This window comes from Candoia aspera, chromosome 1 (genome assembly GCF_035149785.1).
Source record: "Candoia aspera isolate rCanAsp1 chromosome 1, rCanAsp1.hap2, whole genome shotgun sequence".
NCBI lineage: Eukaryota > Metazoa > Chordata > Lepidosauria > Squamata > Boidae > Candoia > Candoia aspera.
Window position 1 is genome coordinate 784,001 of NC_086153.1, and position 16,821 is coordinate 800,821.

The window sequence follows — 16,821 nt, forward strand, 5'->3', positions numbered from 1 at the left end:
CCACAGGCCAAAGTGGGGGTGACGTTATGCTGCAATCTAGATTCTGTTCTGCATTTGTCCAGAACAAAACGGACATTTGCAATGAAGCATTGATTCGGTAAAGACCATTGGGCAGGCCAAAATTTCAGAGCCGTTCAATCAAGCACCCAACCAACAAAGCCCCTTTTCCCTCCCCCCCTCCCCCCCGCAAACACTACTCGGCCTCTGCTTTCACAGCCAAGGGAGGTCTCTGCCCCAAGGACCATTCGGAGCTGAGAACGAGGGGCCCTTCTGGAGTTCCCGTGATTCCTGCTGATCCTCAGGCATCCCATTCCGGCGCGGGGGGGCGGGGGGGAAGTAGAATTCCTAGCAAAATAACCCCCAAAAGCACAGAGGGGTTACAAGAAGGACCCCAACAATCGGGAAATGCGGATCTACTGCGAGGGCCTCAACTGCCCGGCAGCTGCAGAGCATCGCGTCACGTTCCCCCCCCCCCGAGGGCAGGGGACGAGGGACGCTGCCTCCAAAGTCCAGGGGTGGGGGAGGAAAGACTTCAGCTAGTCAGTCTCAGGACACTGGTTCTGCACAGAGTCCGGTCCCGCTGCCCCTCCGCACCAGGCCGGCAGGTCGAGGCTCTCGGCTGGGCCCCCAGGAGGAGAAGGATGCGCCCACCCTCGCTCACGGCCCGCCGCTGTAGGAATAATCGGCCTTGTTGTGCATCACCAGCTTGCTATCCACAAAGTAGAAACTGTCCGACTGCGTCTCGTAGGGGTGGAGGATCATCTCCTGGACTGGAAGAGAAGCCGTGGGAAGAGAAGCAGACTCAGCCGCTGCGGGCTTGGCTGGATGCAGCCCAAGCTGGAGCCCTGCCACTCCACACACCCCACTTCAAAATGCAGAAAACGGGCCCACCAAAACTGACAGAAAATACCACGATAGCGTTCCACAGCTGGGGGACTCTCCGCTCTAAGCAGCCCCTGCAGGATTAACAGAGTTAAAGGCCAGCAAACGGGGGGTGGGGGAGATGCAGGAGTCCACCGCTCCCACTCCACACCTTCCTGCTATTTCTGAAACTGTCATTTGCCCCACCTTCTTCAGCCCAGCTTCAGTTTTGCAAGGACTGTCATGGTGGCAACTGAAGGCCAAATCTTAGGCAAGCTGAGGAGGGAGGAAATCCAACTGAAATCAGGGAGCAAAATGTGCCTGGGAGCCTGCAGTAAGATCAAGGCTGGGCCCACCTGTCTAGTAAGCTGCGGTTCGTTTTAACCATGGCTTGCCAAAGAGTGCATACCCGGCAAATTCACACAGCATGCCAAAAGCCCACTGGGGTTTAGCACAATGTGAGAACCGAGCCTTGGAGGAGAGCAGACTCTGTTAGCCTGACTGCCTGTTGCCAGATCTCCAGCAAGGAGATCTGACTGGGACAGTGCTGGACCGGGTGGGATGCAAGAGAACAGGGCCTGGAGCAGGACAAATATTTACATTTTCCCAGCACGTCTGGAGGGGAAGAGCACCCCATTTGCAAGCTGTAAGGTTCTGCGCTGAATCCCAGCAGCATCTCCGAGTCAGCCTGAAAAAATTCCTGCCCGAAGTTCTGGAGCAGGTGGCCGCTTCCCCTAAGAGGTTCACCCCCTGCTCCGGTGTGCCTCCGTTGGCTTCGCACGCTGCGCTAACCCTGCGCGAGGCAGAGCTCTGGTTAGCACGTCGTGGGGCCTCAGCCATTTGGGGCTTCCCCGGGCACCCCAGGGAAGTGCCCCGCAACAGCGGCTTTCCAGCCCTGCCTGGGGATCCGGCACTTCCCGGTCAAGCCTCAGGAGGAGGCAGGGAGGACCGCCCCCTCTTCCCTCCCTCCCCCTCGGCCTCCCCCTCCCTTACTGAGGTCTTCCGAGAGCTGGGGGAACTCGTAGATATGTTCACAGGTGTTCTTGCTGGTGGGAATGCAGAAGCCAAACTGAAAGTCAAAACTCTTCAGCAGCTGGTCCCGGAAATAATGCCTCTCAATCATGCGGAAATTGCTGATGGGCTTTTCGCCAACCGTGAACTCCACCCTACAGCCGGAAGGAAGGAAGGAAGGAGGAGCAAGGCTGACATTCCCGGTTACTTAGCCTCCAGACCCACCAAGCCAGCGTTCCCTCCCACGTTTGGCAAGCCCCCATTTTGGAAACCACATCCTAAGAGTTCAGACCAGGTCGTAGAGCCTGCAAGCAGGGGCAATCCCTGGCAGAGATTTGCTGCGGGACCCTCACAGTCACGGCTGGAATTGGGCACTGTCTGCAAACCGAACCTGGGTGGCAGGTCTACAGCACTCAGGGAAACTCTCAGCAGCTCTCCTGATACAGGTGGTCTTCACTTAACGACCACAATTAGGCCCAAAATTTTGGTTGCTAAGCGAAGCGGTCATTAAGCAAATCTGGATTTTACAACCTTTTTCATGGTGGCCATTAAGCGAATCACTGTGGGCGTTAAGTGAACCACATGGTTGTTAAGTGAATCATGTGGTTCCCCATTGATTTTGATTGCCAGAAGCCAGCCGGGAAGATCAAAAATAGCGATCACATGACCACGGGATGCTGTGATGGTCATAAATGCGAACTGGTTGCCAAGCACCCAAATCGCAATCACGTGACTGTGGGGACGCTGCAACGGTTGCGTGAGGACCAGTTGTAAATTGTTTTTTTCCAGCACTGTCATAAATACAAACCATCACTGGTGGTTGGCAAGGACTGTTGCCAACCACCATCACTGGTGGTTGGCAATGGTTGTTAAGCAAGGACTATCCGTATTTATTCCTGGGTGCCAGCCACACAAACAACATTGGCCCACAGTCCTTGGAGTGGAAAACACGGCTGATGCAAGGTGGCCACACAGATCCTGGCCAGGAGTGATTGGAACTGTAGTCCGGTGCTCCTGGAGGGCACCACAGTGGGAAAGACTGGCTGGGCGGAAGGAGACAGAACCAGCCGCTCCGCCACCAAAATGGGTCCTGAGCCTGGGCCGCAGAAGCAATCGTTCCTGCAGGAAACCAAAGAACTTATGGAACCAGCCCAACACTCACGTGGCTCCAACTTGCCGCAACCTTAGAAATGCTGGTGTGAACTGATAGCGCACAAACCGGCCTGCGTTGGGGTCCACGTCCCTCTTTTCGCTACGCTCACGCTCTGGAAGGAGACAAGAGGGCACCCTGAATGCACCGTCGGGTTCTTCCAAAATTCACCCTTTCCTCCAGGAGCATTTTTTAAAGCTGCCCTGCCACGCGAGCCCATGTACTGATCTGGCCTGGCTGGACGCCGGTCCCCCATGCCCCGGACTGAAGGGCCAGGACAGCCTCTTCGCGGGACCAGAGCCGAAGCCCAGCAGGGCGTGAACAATGGCCTCCCAGGAGCAGCCCCGGCTCCCTGGAGCCCACCGGCAGCTGAGGGGTGCAGCAGCCCCCCCAAGCCTGGGGCCCTGATGGGGCAGGCAGAGGACCGCCAGCGGGATCAGCCGCTCCAGCCAAGATCTTTCGGATCAGGCTGAAAGATCATCTTCTCCGTTTACCCAAATGAAGGACAGACACCCCAAACTTATTTTACAAAAAGAAAATTAGCAGGGAAAAACGCTTGTTCCCCTCCCAAAACACACTCTTGGCAACTCTAAAATAATTCTCCCTTTGGAACAGTAAATCAAGTCAAAGTCCAAACAAAGTAAAGTAAAGGAGGAGAATAGGCTTTTATTCCCAGGTAGGAGAGCAAACATCTGAAAAAGGACCATAAAGGTCCTTTTCCAAATCTGCCCACAAATTTGGCTACCCCATTCCCAAACAGTAGGGCTGGAAGGAGCCCAGAAGAGCCAGCAGAGGAGCAGGTGTGTGTGGGGGGGTGCACACAGCGAAAGTGCAGAGGATTAGAGGGGGTGCTTAAGTGAGGGCTAGAATTTGGGGATCTCTGCTGACAACAGGGTTTTTAGGGTAGGGGGAGTCAGAGCAGGCCAAAGAAAAAAAATGTACGGATAGATAGCACTTCTTTTTAAATCCATATAATCCATCTGCCTCAAAATGAAGGATGCCACCACCTCAGCCAGACGGCTCTGAAGTGGCATCCAGGAGTGGCAACTGTAATTCCTTGGCTGCGTTTCTTTTGGCCCTTCTCATTTAAAAAGTGGAAAGTTTCAAAACATTGCAGAATAAGAATGGAGGTATTGTTGATTTTGTCTCCAGTCTGGCACAGGCCTGGCGCATGAACCAGAATGGAGGTAATCAAAAGTTGGCAGAGAAAGGAGTTGGGGGGGAGAGAAAGGGCAGGCGGGGAGCACAGAGAGGATCTTTTTGCCAGCTGCGAAATGAGGCCAACTCACCTGAAGCAGGGGGCTTGGTGATCTCAAACAGCACCGTGCCCGATTCCATATCCCGAATCTTAAACCGGGTGAAATCGATCTTGTAAACATTCTCCTCCGGGGTGCACAAGTAATCTGCAGGAGGAAAAGTCACTGAGTTAAGGGGAGTAAGACTTCAGGCAGGCCAGCGCATCACACGCCCACCATGCCTGTTCATCCTAATTTGGGCACCACTTGCCACTGAGCAGCTGGGAGAGACCTCTACATCAGGGCTCCAGGGTGCCGTAGCCCGTTACACCTGGAAAGTTAGTGATCCAGCTCAGCTGCCATGCCAGACACACCATCCTGGTGCCCACCGATGCAGTAGCTATTTTTATGCAGCACCAGAACATCAGTTCCTCCAGCATTAACAACAAGGTGTGCAAATATTACCCGGACACCACCCTCCCAATCTGTCTGAGAAACGGCTGACTGAACTTCAAGAATTGACTTTTACAAATTTAATAAATTATTATTATTTGGCATGCACGCTTAGAGCAGATGTCCTGTAGCTGAGGAGAGCAGAGCAACCTTGAGCAGTATAAACAAACACGATTCATTTAACCCACCAGGTTGCCTTTAAGACTTTCAAATGCTTGCCTGTCACCATCCTGCACTACACTGATCTTGCTTTTCTTTTGGGATGCTCTTGATGAGATCTTGGCCAAGTGGAGGGAGAATATTCAGCCTCTCCACTTCCCCTTGCAACAGCCTTCAGTTGCAGGAAGAGGCAGCCTTTCCCCTCCGTCTGCTGGAGGGCAGGGCTTGGGGTCCCAGGGACCACATCCATCCCAACTCCAGAGGGCAAGGCAGCGGGCCTCTCTTTTCTGCAGGTGACCAGCTGGCTGGCACGTTTCCCGGGGGAACAAGGGAAGAGTCTGCTGGGAAGAGCTGAGAGAGTCCTGGCCCACAAGATGGGCACCAACAGACCCAAGACCCTAAATCTAGCTTAGCAGGACAGGAGCGGCCCCTTCCTGGGGCAGTTTTCCAGATGGCACGATTCTAGACATGTCCCTATCTAGGCTGATTTCCTGTCCCTCCCCAGGAGCAATGCAAACCATGCTGCCTGTCTGCTGGAGAGTTCGCCCCACTGCCTCGGGGAGGCATAGCCAGCTGGTACCCAAGCTGGTGGGCCTTGCCACCCTGAGAAGTGCCCCTGCGAGAGCCTCCATGGTTCTTTCCCGCTCGGACATCTGAGGACCTGGAAAGACTTTGTAAGATAGAGGCAACTGCGCACCACACACTAAGCCACAATCTACACTTGGTTCTGGCTTAGCACAGTGCAGAACCAGCAATTAGAATTCATTCAAGGAACCAGACTGAATGTGGTTTAAGAGGCTACAGGAGCCCAGCTTGCTTGGCTAGTTCTGCTGCTCCTGATCTTGAGCCGCTTCTGGACTATGTCTGGTTTGTCTGTACAATTCAGAGGCTGTCTGACTCAGTAAGACTCTGGGCGGCTAACTTGCAAGAGAACAAGAATGGTGAGGGCACAGATTCTGCGCGTGCAGAAGACCAGCAGTTTTCCCCCACTGCAAATTCTTCAGGGGAAGAGAGAGAACCGGTGTCCAGAGGGGGCTGAACTCCGAGATTTGCATTCCGATTGGCCTTGATTCGCACAAGGCTGTCTGCCAACTGCTTTGGGGCCTGCTTTTTAAGCCCCCCCCCCATTGATTGATAGCTAGAAAAAGCAAAACAACATGGAAAAAGCAAGAGGACAAAGACAGCTGAAATGCAGCCCAACGCACCCCATGCCCGAGTCTGTGGGAGGGGATGTCAGAAGAGCTGCGGGCGCTGCCTCCCTGGCTGCCTGCTCTGACCTGCCCATCTCACAAGCAAGATCTTGCCCATCTGGAGGGGCTGGGCCGTGACCCCAATGTCTGAGCCCAGTCTCCTTACCGCGGCTCCCATCTTCGTGCTGCTGGTGCCCCCCTGGCCGGCCACGCCTGCCAACAAGCAGCTTGTGCCATCGGCCAGTCCTTCCCACCCATTGCCATGACAACGGTCTTCTCCTCCCTTGGCAGCAGAGTTGCTATAACAACCGTGTCGGCAGCTCTACCCCAGTGATGCCCGGTGGAGGGAAGAGCTCCTCGGGTGCCAGGGCCAGGTCTCCCCAACAGCTCAGCCTCCTCCAGGCACCATGGGGAAATCTGAGCCATTCCGCTGAGAACAGCCAGCAGCGTGGGCACGCCCGAGGGCATCCTGCCTTCCAGCTGAGGCCGAAACAAGAGGCATCTGGAAGGAGCCCCTCGGCCTGTCGAGGAGGGATTCCAAGGGCCACCTTCCCAGGCTGGGACTGCTGGGCCCCGTGCCGAGATGCCCGGAGGCAGACCCCCCACAGGGCCTTTCGTGGTGCAGAGCCGGGAGTCAGGCCAGGCCGGAGAATGAGGAGGAAACACCTCAGGATATGACACCTGGCAGGCACAGGCCTCACCCTGGCTGTGCCAACGCCCCTGAGTCTCTCGGGCAGGAATGCAGAAGGGGACAAGAGGGGCAGCTGGAAATGGCACAGGAGAGCCAGCAAAGCCTGCTCTTCCCCATGAGAAAAGGCCAGGGGCCCGAGAGCCCAAAGTTTGGAGAAGTGATGGCGGAGGAGGGAGCACGGCCCAAACCTGTCCGAGGGGTCCTCCAAGGAAGCTGAGGGAGGAGGAGACAGCTCCCTGCACAGCGGATAATCACCCTGGGAATCCCCCTCCTCAAGATGATGTGCTGGCCCCCAGCCCGAATCCCTTAAACAGGGAACAGGGACACATCTCCTCCCTGCCCCACCTGCAGCCCCCCCCAGGCCTCCGATTACCCCCGGGAAAACCAAACGTGGGCTCCGGTCAAGCAGGATGGCTGTTGGGTCGCTTCCCACATACACTGGAGATCTGGGATGGATCCACGGCCTTGATCCTTCCCGGGGAGGCAGAACCGGCACTGGAGAAGGCAGAGAGGCCTCCACTGGGGGCAAAGCCACAGGGGGCGGGGTGCTACTTTCAGCCCCAAAGCAGAGAGAGGAAAGCCAGGGAGGGCCAGGTCTTCCGCCAGCAAGCCGGAAGAGGAAGTGAGGGCCGCCGCCCAGGCCCGAGTCAGCTGCAAGCTCTGAGCAGCTCAGCCACCCAGGGAGGAAGAGGAACTTGCCCCCGGGAGCAGCTCCCATGGATCCGTGCACCAGGCAGGCTGCGCCCACCCGAGCCACAACTTGCCAGGGTTCAGGTGGAGGCCGGGTCCTCACATGCAGCTGGGCGACTGCAGCTGGATGAGACGGCCCAGGACAGCCGGGTCCGCAGGCGAGATGAAGCCAGATCAGTGTGGGGAGTTCCAGCTGCAGAAGCTGGCACCGATCCGGACTGCTAAAACACTAGGCCCAAAAGAGCCCAAAAGAGAGGAGCGATGAAGATACCCCACCTTGGCTAAGGGCAGCCCCTGGCCAGCAAAGGCAGCCCTAGTGGGCACGAGTGGCTCAAGCCCACATCTCCAAGGGGCAGGATTTTTCCTGACAAGCTGACCCACTGTCCGAGGGACAGGGTCCTTCCCAGCTGCTGCTCCTCAACCCTTTTACCAGTAGCACAAGACGCTTCCTGGGAGCCAGCCCAGAGCCCTTTCAACATGCCAGGCTGCCTCTCCACTCCTGAGCCAAAGTCGCTTCAGCACCCAGAAAGACACACACACACATCCTCAAGAGCACTGATGTAATGATATGTGGGAATGACCTTGGGAGAGGGAAGGGAGGGAGAGATGCTGCCTTAGGGAACAGTCAAATAAGAGAGGGCACAGCCCACAGCTGCGTAACAGACAGAGAAAGAAACTCATAAGGGGCCTCCCTAACTTATCAGGCTGTAAAGGAGATGGTGGGAGATTTGTACTTCCAGACTTGCAAGATTCTGCTAATGTAGCCTTACAATAAAGCAGAATTAGCTCATCTGGTCGTGTTCCCTCTCTGGTCTACTTGGGAAGGCTGACATCAATCTTGCAAGTCTGAAAGTACAAATCTCCTGCCAGCTCTTTTACAGCCTGGGGGAGGGTCGCTTCTGAGTTTCTTTCTCTGCCCGTTATGCAGCTGAAGCTATGCTCCTGCTTACCTAATCATTCCCTAGACAGCACCTCTCCCTCCCTTCCCTCTCCCAAGGTCATTCCCATGTACCATTACAATCCGAGGATCCTAGGGCTGCAAGAGGTCTTTGAGGTCATAGTCCACCTTCAAGTTAAAGCACTTTAGACCAACAGCTGTCCAGTCTATGCTTGGACACATTCAGTGGAGGGGTGCCCACTCCCCCCTCAGTCGCAGGGTCCCCTGTCCATCTGCCTGCCTGATCTGTCCTGCCCTATGGAAGCAGAGAGAGAGAGAGAGAAAGTTTTGACCTCCTTCTGTGGAACACCCTCTCTGATCTTGAAAGAGGGCTTCCCTCTCCCCTTGGCCATCTTTCCTCAGGCCTCCATCTCTCTTTTGAGCACTTTGTCCCTGGACACAGGATTCGGGGTGGGGGGTGTCTGACCAAAACAAAGCTAAGTAGAACCAGGACTTTTCTGATCCTTAGATATTGTAGCAGGACAGCCGTGTTAGTCTATGGGAGGGAAAAATCGGAAGGAGTCTAGGAGCCCCTTTTCTGGCTAACAAATTTTATTGATGATGACGCTATCTGTTCAATTGCATCTGATTCTCGGCGATTCTATGGATCAGCTCTCTCCACATTATTATTAATTAAAAATTATTTTAATTTAATATTTCAATTTATTGTATTTATTAACAAAAGTCAATACAATTAATAAATAAAATTTAATAAAATTTGTTAGCCAGAAAAGATGCTACCAGGCACCTCCTGATTTCTTTTGATTTGGAAATTGTACTTCTGCTGATGCAACCTCAGCCACCCTGGCCCTTCCTGCCAATTTCCTCCCCCTGCTTTGCTGCTGCTTCTACCTCTTCCCTCAACCAAGGAGGGTGGAAGCACAAGCTGGTCAGTGCAACAGGCCTGTAACTTTCCTTTCACGGCTTGGCGGTCTTTTATATCTCTGCCGTTTTTCTTCACAGTGTGCCCAAGCCTGTGAAGAAGCTTCTTTCTAACAATCCAACCTCCCACAAGAGAAGCTGTGTAAGAACATTATTCAGACGAGCACTTACACACTGCAGCAACCCAGAACACCAGAAAAAGGGAAAAGATCATCTGCACAGCAACTTCCAACAAAATGGATACCTGCTCAACTTTATCAAAAAGTGCCTCACCACCCAACCCACTGCAATCCAACCAATGGAAACTATGAAAAGGATAACTGCCATACATCAGAAACATCTCAGAAACCACCAACAGACTGTTACAACCGCATGGCATCACCGTAGCACATAAACCAACTAAAACTCTTCAAAACATATCAAGCAACCCAAAAGACCCAATAGCCCAAGAAGAAAAAACAGGAGTTATTTACAACATCCAGTGCAAAGACTGTAACAGCCACTATGTAGGACAGACGGGCAGAAGACCAGCAGAGCGCATCCATGAACACCAACTAGCAGTCAGAAGACACGATGAGAATTCCTTAATCTCACAACACATGGACAGACTCAACCACAGTTTCAACTCGGAAACTGTGAGCATCCTAAACCAAGCCAAATCCAAAAACGCCAGGGAATTCCCGGAAGCCTGGCACTCAGACCAAGCAGCCATCAACAGACACACAGTGGTAAACAACATTTACGTACCATTCAAAAGAGACAGTAGAAAAGCCAAAAGACCAGGACACTCCGTTGCCAGCAATCAACACCCAGATATGCAAAAATCAACACTAGGATCAACACCAGATGAACCACAAAACAGCACAATACACCCTAATCAAGGAACTATCAACCCAGTCAATCCACCCAGCAGCAAACAACAGCCCAGTCAAGGAACCCCCAAGGAGAGAACAACACCCCCAGCAACGCAAGCAGGGCAAGCCACGGTCTATAAACTGAGAGCAAGACCCCCTCCCTCCTCGCACTGAAGGTGTTGCCTAGCCTGGCCATGAAATGTCTGCAAGGAAACAGCCAGGCTCAGAGAGCACCCAGGACTCCATGGTTCAACCCTGAGCTACAAGTATTTGCTTTGCCCAGACAGAGGCTCCAGGGTGTGCCCTGGTGCCAATTCAGCCAGTTTGCCTCAATTAGCATCCTCTTCTCCCTCCCAGAGGGCAATACGCCAACCGCCAGCCAGCTGTGGGCACAAAGGGCATGGATGCTCCAGCTTGCTTTCAACAGCAACTCCCACCAGCCCCCTCCTCTTCCTCTTCCTCTTCCTGCCTGTGGCCTGGCTCATCTCCTCTGCCAAAGAAGCCACCACCTCCCACCTCCCATCAGGCTGAGCGGGGTCTTTGAGTGGCGGGCAAGGGACCTCGCTCCCGGGAGACAGGGAGGGCAGGCCAAAATGGAGGGCAGCACAATTCAAACTCGGCTGAGCCAACAGGACCATGACAGGCTTTCCGGGAGCGGTCCTGGGCGGCCAGACTTTCACGTGGTCACTGCTTCTCTTCATCTTTCTGATCTGAAAGCTACTTGGGAAGGGACCTTTTTTCAGCTCCAAACAGCAGCACAGAAGTTGTGCAAAAGCAGGAAATGCTTCACCGCTATTTCCACTTTGAGACAGATGTAGCTTCGGGGCAGAGGAGACTGAGTGGTCGAGTCCCTGCTTCTCCCGCCGGCTTTGCAAGGGAGAGGCCACCCCAGAGACTCTTGCTGAGGGTCAGGGACAAGCCCGGCTGCAGCCGAGGAGCCGGGATTTGGGTTGCTCTGAGTTCCCGCCCTCAGGGCTCCCCATCTGTAAAATGGAAGCTAAATCAAGTATGCTAAAATCCAAACTGGAAAGGCAGCCTGGTATGTCAACAAAATGCTGAAAGCAAGGCAGGCGAGTGCTCACACCCAGGCTGCGTTTGGGCAACGGCTTCCCTCCGCTGGCACCTGTTTGCAGCTGCTGGATTCTGGCTCCAGGAGATGACCCAGCAGCACCTGGCGGATTCCCCCCCCCCCGCCCCATCTCTTACTGAGTGGATTACGCACTCCCTCAAAGGGATTTGGGTAAGATAAATTCATTAGCAGAACTCAGAGACAAGGACAAGAGAGCCAGAAATAGAGAGCTGATCTGCCAAGGAAAAAAGGCCGGGCGGGGGAAGCAGGAGCAGCTTCGGGACCACCTGCCCTTCCCGCTCTGCATGACCCACCAGCCTTGGCTGCCTCCCCCCCCCCCCGACCAAGGCTGTGCATCAGCTGGGCTCCAACATCCATCCGCCCACCCCAGAAGGTGTGCACCACCAACAAACAGCACTTTTAGTTCACACACTCAGGCTTGCTCCTGGAGGGCCAGGGTGGCAGGGCCAGGAAGCAGGGCAGGCCCCATGGGACTGGGCACCACCAGGCTGCAAAGCCAGCCATCAGAAGCCACACGGCCGCCATATGCTTTGAAACCTCCAGCAAACGAGACAAACTGAAACCGGTGTCAGAGCGGCACAGGCCCAGGTGACATCATTTTCCCCCAGGGCAGAGGAGAACAAGGATGGAGGGCTACGTGCAGAATGAAGCAAGAAAGCAAATTCTGATTTTAGGTGGAGGTGAGAAACACTGTCCTTATGTAACACACTCACACTTCTCGCTTTTCTCTGAAGTGGGCCTGGCACAGCAGCGGGTGAGCACCTCCCCCCAACCATCCTAGAATCAGCTGAGCGCTGGGGAGCCTCCACACCTGCCCAAGCCTTCTCCTGCACTGCCTAAGAGGCAGAGGATCTCAGCAACCAGGAGCTGCCCGGAGCTTTTGGGAGGCCTCCTGGGGGGCAAGGGCTCTGTAGGGCAGTGTTGGCTGGGGAAATCTGGGAGTTGAAGTCTACCCATCTGAAAGTGGCCAAGGTTGAGAAACACTGCCCTGGGTTCTCTGGGAAGGCCATTCCAACAGGTCAGATTAAGGGTTTGCTTGCCTCGGTGAGATCCGTCAGAAGGTGGGAGATTCTAAAGGGGAGGCGCACCAGGAAATAAGAGTGCAACGTGCCCAGAGCACAGTGTGCCTCCCTTCCACAAAGCGCCTCGTCTTCCAATGAAAGGAGGAAGGCACGTCGTCTTCTCTCCTGGCCCCTTCCCCCCAATAACCTCGGCTGAGCAGGCTGTGGGGCTGGGGAGCCCGTCTGAGAGCTCGAGCCACAGGAAAGCTGCATGGGGAGGGGGCACTGCTGCTTCGGGGCAGCAGCAGTGGGGGAGGGGGATAAGCCTGGGCACCCAGCTTAGAGAGCAGAACACCCAGGCCAGAGAATGTCAGGCTGCCAAACCAGAAGCAGCTGTGGCTTTGCGTCCTCCCTTGCCCCCACCTGGGCCCAAATGCAAGGCTGATCAGTCTGGGTCAGAGGCAGCCGGGCACCCGTCTGCAGCAGCCTTTCTCCTCCCCAGCACCTGGGAATGGAGCATGGGGTCCGGGAGGGAGATGCAAAGGGCCTAGCTCTCCTTGTGTGGATGCTCCCTTTGCGAAACTGGGTCAATCAGGGAAGGCCCTGCACAGTGGGTCCTGTTGGCCCCCTTCACCCAGCACAGTTGCTGACTTATTTTTTGGGTTCATGCAAAGCCCGAACTACAGACTAATCCGGGTTAAGACTAAGGAGCTTGGCAGGCAGGCAAAGGCAACTGAAGGAGCTCTTGCCCTGGCCCGGGTAAGCGGGCGGTGCCAACGCAGCAGGGAGGTGTGGATGGAGGAGAGAAACCGAGACTGCCAGAGAAGAGGGCCTTGCTCGTCCGGGAAGGGCAGCGCCACCGGCCGCTTTCAGGGCGCTGCCCGGGCCCAGAAGGGAGCGCAGCCCCAGCCGGGCCAGCATCTCCAAAGAGCGGGAAGTCCCACCTTGGAGACGCCCAGAGCGCTCCGGTTCGTTGTCGTCGTCCGGTCCGCCGTCCCCTCCCCACCCCGCCAGCCCGCCTGCCTGCGGGGACCCCAGAGAGGGGAGCCACTCCCGCGGCGGCCAGGAGCGCGGCTGACAAGGTGCCCGCCTCACCCTCCGGGGCTGGGGCGCGGCTTTCCGAGCGCCCAAACGGCCGCGACGCTGCAGGCCGGCCGACCTTCCTTTGGCCACGCGAGCCCCTCCGCCTCCGAGAACGACGACGGGCCGGCAGGAACTTCTTGGCCCGGGCTGGCGCGAGTCGCGGTCCGGGGCGCTCGGGGGCAGGCGGCGGGAGAGACGCGCCGCGGAGGCCTCCGGCCAGCGGGAACCCAACCCGTCCCGTCCCTCCTCGGAGCGCCCCGGTGGCGAAACTGCCGCGCGCGCCCTGCGTCAAAAGCGCACCGAGGCGCAGCGCAGCCCAGTCTCGGTCCCCGCAGCGGGAAGCGCCCCCGGCCCCCGCCCGCTTCCGGCGCCCGAGCTGCGCTTCCCCGCCGAGGGGTCCGGGAGCCCCGCCGCCGCCCCGCCGCCCCGCCGCCCCGCCGCCCGCCGGCTCACCCGAGGTGATCTTGGAGAGCCCCAGCACGTCCTCCGGGCTGATGGCCGCCTTGCGCAGCAGCTCTTCCTCCGTGCACAGGCCGGCGGCGGCGGCGGCGGCGCCCGCCCCGGCTCCTCCGCTCCCCGCCGCGGCCGCTGCGCCGCCGCTCCCCTTCTTCACCTTCATGTCCCGACGGTGCCGGAAGAAGGACGCCGGGCGGGCGGCAGCTGCCGGTACCGGTACCGGTGCTGCTGCCGCCGAGAGAGCGACTGGCTGCGGCGCGCACCCCGCGGCCCAGCTCCTCCCCGCTCGGCCAGGCCCGGCCGCGCGCCCTAAGCGCCTTGGTGGCCGCAAATCCCCCAGCCCGGCTCCGCCCCCGGGAGGGAGCGAGGGACGGCTAGGGCGCCCCGGAGCACGTGCAGAGCGCCGCCCACCGGCCCCCCTAGCTGCAGCGGAGCGGAGTGGCTTTTAAGAGGAGGAGCCACGCCCACAGCCGCGCGGAGCGGCCGGCCGCTTGTGGGGAAGGCACGAGGCAGCCGCTGCCCATATGCAGAGGGCCGGGCCTGCCGGGCGGTCGGAGTGTCACGCGAGCGGCTGAAGCAGCCCGTCGCACTTCGGCCGTGGCCCTAAGGCGTGGCTTCTGGGGATTCGCAGGTCGACCGCCTCGCCTCGCGTCGTGGAGGGAGCGCGAGAGCCGCCGGCTGGGGTCGCCCTCCTCCCTGGCAGCAATAGCGCAGTCGCTAACTGCGGCTCCGCGGCTTGCTTGATCCTGGTTTATTGACTCGACCGCAACTGCTTCAGACATGCTAGGCTGTAAATCCCGGTTTACCGACCATAGTGGCTCGATTTGGATCACCCTCACGCGTTTTACGCGGGGCCGCCCTGGAAGAGCCGTGGCAGCGCAGGCAGCTTCTGCGTCCCCGCCCGCGCCCTCTAGCTGCGCTGCTCCGTGCGGCTTCCCGGTGCTGGTTGCACCTGCGGAGCCCTGCGAGGCACCGGGCCAGGCTGTCTGTGGGACGCCTCCTCCCGTCGTCCCTGCCTTCCCCACAGGTCCAGCGGGGAGCGCCTGCTCCGGGCCCCTTCCTTCCAGCAACGAATGCCGCTGGCGGGGCCCCGGAGTCGCGCCTTCCGTGGGGCAGCGCCTGCCCCACGGAACACCACCACCACCACCACCGATTTGGGTGGCCCCGACTGGCAGCCTTCGCGAGGCCCTGAAGACCCGGCTGTTTCCTCACAAATCTGTCGCTGATGCTACTTTCTGATTGGGGAGCGACGTTTGCCCTGGGCCTCGTGGGCTCGTTTTCAACTGTTGGGTTTTCGTATTTGTATTCTGCCCAGCGTCACTGCTATGAGAGGGGCAACCGGATAAATTACTCCATCAGTAGCTAAATTTATGGAACAGCTGAAGTCTCTGGTCTGTTTTCTTGCAGGGGTGGGGGTTGGATCCAGTGATCCCCTTTCAGTTCGGAGATGGTTCGGAAGCAAGGAAAGCTCAGTGTGGCTCAGGAAAAAACGGTGGGAAAGGGGCTGCGAAGAGCTCCAAAGGGGAACCTCCCAACCGACAAAGGCCCCAGAATGGAAAAGAGGCTCCACAGAGGCAGGACGAGCGCCATGCCTATTAGGCCAAAGACCCCCTCTCATTAGATACCCCAAGGTCTGAGAAAGGGGCCATGGAGTCAAGCCGGAGAACAGGACGGGAATAAAATACGCTCAGTTATTAGTAAACCCAACCTTGGCCATGCTGGGCATCCTCCGTACAGTTGCAACTGTGCCCCAATGGAAGGATTTGCAGTGTTTGGAGCCCAGGAGCCCCCACTGCCCCGCCATCAGGGCTCACCCAAGGCAGGGTTCAGCACCCTCATCCCCCTTCAGGATGGGGGAGCCTTCCTAAAACCCCCTTCAGAGGACCCGCTCTTCCCTGCAGAGGTGCAACAAGCAGCTTCTCCGGTGCCCGACTTTGGGACGCCCTTCCCTGCAGGGTCCATCTGCCCCCTCTCCCTTTTATGTCCTCAGGCCTCGGGTGTCAGCAGATACGCTCTGGAAGATTTGACTTCTCGCTGCAGCTTTAATTCTGTTTTATTCTGGATCTTATTCTTCATTCTATCTTGTTTGCTGCATAATGTTTTAATCCATGTTTCACATCAATGTTTAATCAGTTTGGATTTTCAGGTAGTCCTGAACTTATGATCACGATTACGAATTTCCATTGTAAACCATTGCGGTTGTAAGTCAAGTCACACATGACTGGACCCAATTTTACGACCATTTCTTAGGATGGTTATTAAGTGAATCCAGCTTCCAGCTTCCCCGATGGCTGTTTTTTTGCTGGAAAACAGCAAAAAAGTCACAAAGCGCAATCACACGACCACGGGATGCTGCAACAGGTCGTAAATGCAAGCTGGTTGCCAAGCATCTGAAATGTGATCGTGTGACCATGGGGGGAGGGCACAACATTTTGCGACACTTGGAATGCTTTACAGGCTGCAAAGCACCCATTTTGGACCGTTGTTAAACAAATGGCCATAAGTCAAGGACATACAGATACAATGCTTCGAGATTTTTAATGGAAAGTATTAGGTAAATGCTTAAAATAAATAATGCTTCTCTCCTCTTAGGAGCCCTAGTGTAGAAACAGCCTTCTGCATAGGAGCTGCACAAAGGGCTGACTTTGGTGTGGGGCAATCTTCTAACTTAGGGGCATGAAAATGGCAAGCTCCAGGTACTTCCCCATCTTTGCAAATAGAACAGGATCCCCTTGCTTAGGTTGCTTAGCGGCCTAAACCTGCTTTTAGCAATCCCTATTTGAAAGCAGCCTCTCCCCACCCTGGGCCCCTGACACCCCCCTCGCTTGCTGCCCCCCTCCAAAGAACACAGACGCTCAGTGCTTCCACTGGTCAAGCCAACCCAACTTTAATTGAAGATCAATCCTATGCTTGGTCTGGAGGTGAAGGGGGGGCCTCCCCATTCCGCCTCTGTGTGCGGGGAGAAGTTTTATGCCCGACAGGCCACCAAGTTCTCAAAAGCACCAGCCACACGGTTTTCGAGAGAGGGAGCCCCACCCTGCAGGTGCACCAGACCACCCCTCCACCAAGCCTGGCTGG

The 16,821-nt window shown here is 56.6% G+C and overlaps 1 protein-coding gene across 1 annotated transcript; it reads right to left on the reverse strand.

Annotated features, from left to right (window-relative positions):
• Window positions 1-415: 415 nt before the first annotated feature.
• Window positions 416-14,013, reverse strand: UNC119 (unc-119 lipid binding chaperone). Its single transcript, XM_063295360.1, has 5 exons — window positions 13,741-14,013; window positions 4,312-4,425; window positions 3,035-3,137; window positions 1,855-2,027; window positions 416-770 (listed from the first exon to the last, which is right to left on the reverse strand). The coding sequence occupies exons 1-5, from the start codon at window positions 13,904-13,906 to the stop codon at window positions 658-660; spliced, it is 669 nt and encodes a 222-aa protein (XP_063151430.1). The 5' UTR covers window positions 13,907-14,013; the 3' UTR covers window positions 416-657.
• Window positions 14,014-16,821: the final 2,808 nt, after the last annotated feature.

Bases quoted from the DNA above. Each gene is read 5' to 3' on its own strand.
- UNC119 (XM_063295360.1), bottom strand. From the start codon at position 13,906: ATGAAGGTGAAGAAGGGGAGCGGCGGCGCAGCGGCCGCGGCGGGGAGC. The intron at 4,426-13,740 runs GTGAGCCGGCGG...TTCCTCCTGCAG, and splicing joins GCTCTCCAAGATCACCTCGG to ATTACTTGTGCACCCCGGAG. The intron at 2,028-3,034 runs GTGAGTGTTGGG...TTCCGGCTGTAG, and splicing joins TTGCGGCAAGTTGGAGCCAC to GGTGGAGTTCACGGTTGGCG.